Source organism: Moschus berezovskii, chromosome 27 (assembly GCF_049115385.1).
Source record: "Moschus berezovskii isolate FMDL1 chromosome 27, NW_MosBer_1.0, whole genome shotgun sequence".
NCBI lineage: Eukaryota > Metazoa > Chordata > Mammalia > Artiodactyla > Moschidae > Moschus > Moschus berezovskii.
The window spans coordinates 15,392,208-15,398,207 of NC_142486.1; the positions used below are offsets into that span (position 1 = coordinate 15,392,208).

The 6,000-nt window shown below is 49.1% G+C and overlaps 1 protein-coding gene across 2 annotated transcripts in view; it reads right to left on the reverse strand.

The window, feature by feature from the left end:
• Nucleotides 1–4,344, reverse strand: part of SRCAP (Snf2 related CREBBP activator protein) — a 30,559-nt gene extending 26,215 nt beyond the window's left edge. The window contains exons 1-4 of one of the 2 annotated variants that reach the window (XM_055409872.2): nt 4,017–4,344; nt 2,510–2,583; nt 1,691–1,953; nt 259–510 (exon numbers count right to left, since the gene is read on the reverse strand). In XM_055409872.2, the coding sequence (XP_055265847.2) occupies nt 259–510; nt 1,691–1,744 (306 nt within the window). In that variant the 5' untranslated portion in view covers nt 1,745–1,953; nt 2,510–2,583; nt 4,017–4,344. Of the gene's footprint in view, nt 1–258; nt 511–1,690; nt 1,954–2,509; nt 2,584–3,721; nt 3,992–4,016 lie in introns of those variants that run through there. The other variant, XM_088833252.1, reaches the window with a different exon arrangement.
• Nucleotides 4,345–6,000: the final 1,656 nt, after the last annotated feature.

A 6,000-nucleotide genomic window follows, 5' to 3' on the forward strand; every position in this document is an offset into this window, starting at 1 on the left:
TTCAGTTGCTCAGTCGTGTCCGACTCTTTGCGACCCCACCATGAATCACAGCACGCCAAGCCTCACTGTACACCATCCTTATTTTACAGAAAAGAAAATGAGGCTCAGAGTTCCAGCAACTTGCTCAAAATCATGTAAGTCAAAGCAGAGCCTATATCCTAAATCAAAGACAAGGAAAGAAGTGTTAGGTACGCATGTGACACAGGAGTTCAGGGAATAAGACTCCCAAGAAGCTTCACGGGACTTTCCAATACGTACATGCTTGGCCTGCTCTGCAATTTCAGCATGGCTCTTCTCCCACTTTGGGCCCCTGTTAGCCAGGTCAGTAGGCTGGGGTAAGCTGAGCCCCTCCAAGGGCACTGTGGCACCATCTGGGGGCCCTGGAGGTCCATCCAAAGAGGAATCTTGAGCTATATGCTGGGGGGAGATGCCGCCTGCCCCACTAGAGGCTGGGGAACTGGACGAGGCAGGGGACACGGGATTGCTGCCTGTCATGCCGTCCGACACCATCTAGAGAAGACAGAAATGAGAGAGAAAATGAATGCTTAGTAGCACTCTAAGGGGTTTTAAGTACATTACTTCATTCTATCTTCCCGTGAAAAAACTCTGGAGTAGGGTATCAACCTCATTTTTATAAACACAGCATTTGGGATAATTTTAATAAGGTATTCAAGATGGCAAGGCCAAGTTTCCAGTAAACACTTATCATGCAAGAGGAATTATAGCCTGACATTTACATAATTCCCCAATTCAAAAATACTAAGATAGCACATGACTTCAAATCTTAATGATTTGAATAAACATGATTTGAATTAATGATTTAATAAATAACTCCCTACTTTTCCCTCCTTTTCATAGGAAGTATGGCAGATTCATCAATGCAAATAAATCTGAGCTACCACCAAATTTAAAAGGCAACAAAAAAGCTCCAAATCACCCAAGCCTCTATATGTTCATCACTAGTCTTGTTAACGTTTCCTTTACTGGAGAGGTAGGAGGGTAAAGAAAGGGTTGGTCACTGTTCTCAAACATCTACCTATTACAAGGTACTGCTCAAACAATAATAAGTAGAGAACAAAGTCGGACTTAATTGTGAATAGTGAAGAAACTCATGAAATTCTCTCTGGCACACAAGCTTCACAGTATGCCACTCAAATTCCTACCTCAAGTGAATTATGAAAGACATTATGTCACAGAATTTCCCAGGCAAATTACAAATATCAAACCCATAACCATCAAAAGTCTACTGTATAGATATCTAGGTCTGTCCAGTTTTAAAAATCATGATTTTCTTCCCCAATCTCCAACACTCCCTCAATATAAGAAAAGATCAATATACCCCATCTATAAAGCTTACCTCCTTTCAGTTCCAAAAGAAACTGAGCTATTCTCAAAGCACACAGTCTTGAAAGCATTTTTTCACAAAACTCATTTCCAAGCTGGCCTAATTCAAACTTTTGCAGGTAATAAGGAGTTTCCATGCTCTTAGAGATCAACAGAACACTAACGTCAAGTAGAATATGTGTATCCAACAGGCTTGACAGCCCACCTGAGTATCAAAAACTCTCCAAACTCAGCTACCTCGCTAGCTAGGATTGTGGAAACATGGCTAAAACCTGCCACATTCCTTCTGCCTCAAAGCCAGCAGCCCAAAGCAGCAGCAGAGACGGAACCTTCCCCACTTTCAAACCTGTGTTTGCAAGATTGGGAGCTGAGGGTGAGCAGGGGAGGGGCAGCTCTGCATGGTCCCACTCCCAGGCTCCTCTTTGGATGCCTGAAGAACGACTGGGTCGTTGTCACCACTGCTGCTGGCCGAGGGGCTGGCGTCCGGCTGCAGGGCATGCTGGGAGCTGGCCTCATTCTGGGCCACCGGCCACCGGGACCCGCCTTCCAGGGCCCGGGGCCCACTAGGGCGTCCCAGCCTCCGCTCAGGTTCACCGGCCTCTGGAGCACCTAAAGTAGTGTAAAAACAGTAGAAAGTGGATTTAGAAAGATTAAAGAATCTTTTTAAACCCAGGGATAACACTAACAAATAAAGATAACTGAACAGTGATTACAGCTTAAGTTTCTTGAGCATCTATTACATGTCAAATTCTTTACTTAGTACTTACTTGATGTGTTCTATAATCTCACATCTTCCTTATAAACCAGATACTTATCAAGCCACAATAAACGTTTATTTAGTTCCTTCTACATGCTGAAAAAAAGAGCTACACAGAAAACAAGGCTGACCTAAATGGAGCTTACATTCTAATATTTCTTTTATAAGTTAGGAAATCAGAATGCAAATAGACCAAATGACTTGCACAAGGTCACACAGTAAAGAAGAGAAGGAGAACAGACTAAGACAGTCTGATGTCAAAACCAAAGAATGTGCTACTCTCCCTGGTGGAGACAGGCCGATCAGATCTTTCTCTATCCATAGACCCAGTACTGTGTTGAACCACAATCATTACCTTAAACATTTCTCCATTAGCATCATTATATGAAGCAGTATTTGAGCCCTCACCTGTGTGAGCTGAGACCACACCCCCTGTGCAAGTCTGCACTTCCACGGTGCCGCCGTACTGAGGGGAATCACGCCTGAAACAGGGAGGAAAACAGCAGTGAGGAACTAATTTACATCTACCAACACCCATCAAAGCCTTCTTTACACCAACTTTTGAAGTTTTTTTAATGAACCCAAATCAGTTCAAAGACTGAAGAGAATTACAGTAGCAGAAAAAGATCACATTTCCAAAAAATAAAAACCAACCATGTGCTGTGAAAACAATTTCCTAGGGATATGAGATTCTGGCTGGGGAGGAGAAGCAGGCAAGTGAAGCCTCGACAACAAGTTTAAAAAGCTGAAGGGTAAAAGGCTCCAAACGCTGAAATTAACAAAGTCAAAAAAGCTGTCACATCCAGAAGCTCAAAAGGTGCTGGCTGCCTGGCAGCCTGCTCTCCTTTCCAGTGAGGGCTGAACACAGGAGAATCCACCCTTCCTCAGGGGAGCCCTTCGACTCCTACAACCTGCCCCATAAGACACTTCCTCAAACACCAGAACTAAAGCTACCTCAGAGTAACACTCAGGTGAGGAAGGCCTAAAAGCAAAGGACCATACTCCGGAAATAGGCAGGGTAAACCCACAAAAGGCCCGGAAGTGTTTCCCCAGTGTTTAAGGAAATTCCTCAACCACGGCGCAGCCTTTGATTCACTCCCTCTTCCACAAGTCACTGGAATCGCGCTAACAACCAGAATCAAGAAGTATGAACTCTCGACCCCCGGCTTCATTACAGTCTCCCAACGCGTCCCAACAGCCTGACCCAGCGTGACCCCTGACCTCTGCCCCAACTTGCCACTAGCCCTAAAATGGCCCCGCCCCCTCCTAGACTCCCACCCCACCCAACGTGAGCGGCTGGGGGAGGGGCCCGCGCGTGCGCGCCTGGAGGCGGAGAGAGCCGGCTGCGCGCACCGCCCGGGGGCTCCCGCCAGAACCCAAACCCACGCACACGAGGGTCGCAAGGCTAGGCAGTCTTTCATCCCTGCCGGTCAGGGAGCACCCCCCCACCATCACCACCAGACCGCGAAAGGCTAAGATAAGGGAGGGCTAGTGCCGCCAGGTCCTAGCTCCTGACTGGATATGATGGGCGCGCGCCCCGACTACTCGCCCCACGCCCCCCTTCCTCTTCCCGCGCGCCCCTGAGAGGGGGCTGGGGTTGGTGGGCGGGCAGGAGCGCACCTGGGTCCGTCCTCTCAGGGCTCGCTCGCTCGCTCAGGCACGCGTGCGCAGACCGGCGGGAGGGGGAGAGGAGACGCGCCCGGGCCCAGCGCCGGCCAGCCTGGCCCCCCTGAGCCTGTCTCTATGGGCGCGCGCCGACAGCCTCGCGCACCGGCCCCGGGGCCCCGGCCGAAGGTGCGCGCGCAGCATCCCGGGAAGGTGGGAGGGGAGGCGGTGGCGGAAAGATGCGCGCGCAATCACCCGTCAGGGGAGGGGGAACTGTGAGGCGTCCGCCATCTTGTCTCCCTCTCCTTACCTGCGTCCTCGGGGGCGTGCGCACCACCCCCCCTCCCGCCGAGGAGGGGGGAGGGCCCCCTCTTGGCCGCCGCCTTCGCGGCCTTTAAATTCCCCTGGGGCCCGCGGCTACTACCACCGCCTTGCTTCCACTGCTTCCTCTCGCGGCACAGTGATGCGGGCGGGCGGTGGGAAAAGTGGAAGACGCTATTCTCAGCGAACCGCCGCCTCCGCTTCCGAGGCCTCACCAAAATGGCCGCCGCCGTCTCGGCCGCCACCACCAACACCACCGCCACCACCACAGCTCACTATCGCTACCGCCGGCGCGGCCCGTCCTCTCGCGAGAAACAGTAACTGGAGGTTGGGGGAGCGAGGAAGCTCGCGTGGTAGCGTAGGGCGCTTCCCGAAGCGCAAAGCCGGCTGGGAGATGTAGTCCGCGCGGAGACAGCGCTTGCCCGCGACGAAGCGTTTTTATCCACTACGGAACCTGCCGCTGGAGCTGCATTGCGGTTGCCAACTCGGATGAGTCCGCCCCTTTAATAGATCACCTGGAGTGCTAAAGCAATTTCTCAGGTACTTTTAGCTAGTTAGCAGTGGAGCATGGGCCTCTGGATTCATATGGCAGTCCACTTATGTAGACCTGCTTCATTTTACGCAAGGGTTGTTGTTTAGTCTCTTGTGACCGACTCAATTCGACCCTATGAACTGCAGGACGCCAGGTTTCCTCGCCCTTCGCTATTTCCCAGAGTTTAGTCAAACTCATGTTCATTGAGTCAGTGATGCTATCCAACCATCTCATCCTCTGTCTTCCCCCTTATCCCCCTTCCCTCAATCTTTCCCAGCGTCAGGGTCTTTTCTAATGAGTTGACTCTTGGCATCAGGTGGCCAAAGTATTGGAGCTTCAGCATCAGTCTTTCTAATGAATATTCAATATTGATTTCCTTTAGGATTGACTGGTTTGATATCCTTGCAGTCCTAGGGACTCTCAAGAGTCTTCTCCGGCACCACAATTCAAAAGCATCAATTCTTCGGCGCTCAGCCTTCTTTATGATAGTATTCCCAACAACTCCTAAGCATTTATACTGTTTGCCAACTTTCTAGGTTAAGAACCCCCTTTGAGAATCTGATATCCTCACCCTGGAATATAATAACAGGACCTTTACTGAGGTCACTTTGTGCCTTGATTATCTCTTTTAATCGCAACAATGCTCCATTTAACAAATGATTTGAGGCTGATAGATTAACCAGTGACAGAGCCCCAAACCAAGATTCATAGCGAACCAGCCTAAGTCGCAAGGATACAAACACTCACAAAATGTACCACTTAAAGCCTCCCCTAGGAGCCAGGTGAGAAATCCAGGGTAAAGCGCTCATTCAACTTCTCTTCATTCACTCAGTTTAGCTTCTCCCCATTCAGCTCAAAGAGTTGATGATTCTGTCTGTGTAAGAGATTTAAAGTACTGTTTTTCTTGCAGTAAAGACCATGGGTTGAAAACAAAAACCTAGAAGGGCCAAGAAGGTAATGTAAAAGCAAAGAGAGCAAATGAGGAATGCCAGGAACAGGAGACTATATGCTGTGTCCAAAAGTAATAACCACTGTTCAAACTCCTGTTCCTTTGGTCGCCCTACAGGAATGTAGGCCAAAATACATCAGATTCAGGCTGTCAGTTTGCTACCTCTGTTCTTTTCTGGAGCCTCAGGGCACACAGAAGCATACAGGATTGATTGATTGAAAATGTAGATAAATGCCCATCTATTTAGACACAGTTCAAAGTGTTTTTTTCTAAGCCAAGAGTACATATTCTCTGAGACAACTTCATAGAACTGCACTGAGCTTCCAAGAGTCTCAGATTTCTTACCCTTGCCATATAATTTTTTTAATCCTTTTTCAAGACTTTTCCTTCAGAATTTAGCTCAAAGGCCACAACCCCCAGGTGATCTCTCTTGACCACCCTCAGGCTGGTTTAATACCCCTTCTGGTTCCCACAGCCTCCTGGGCTTCTTAA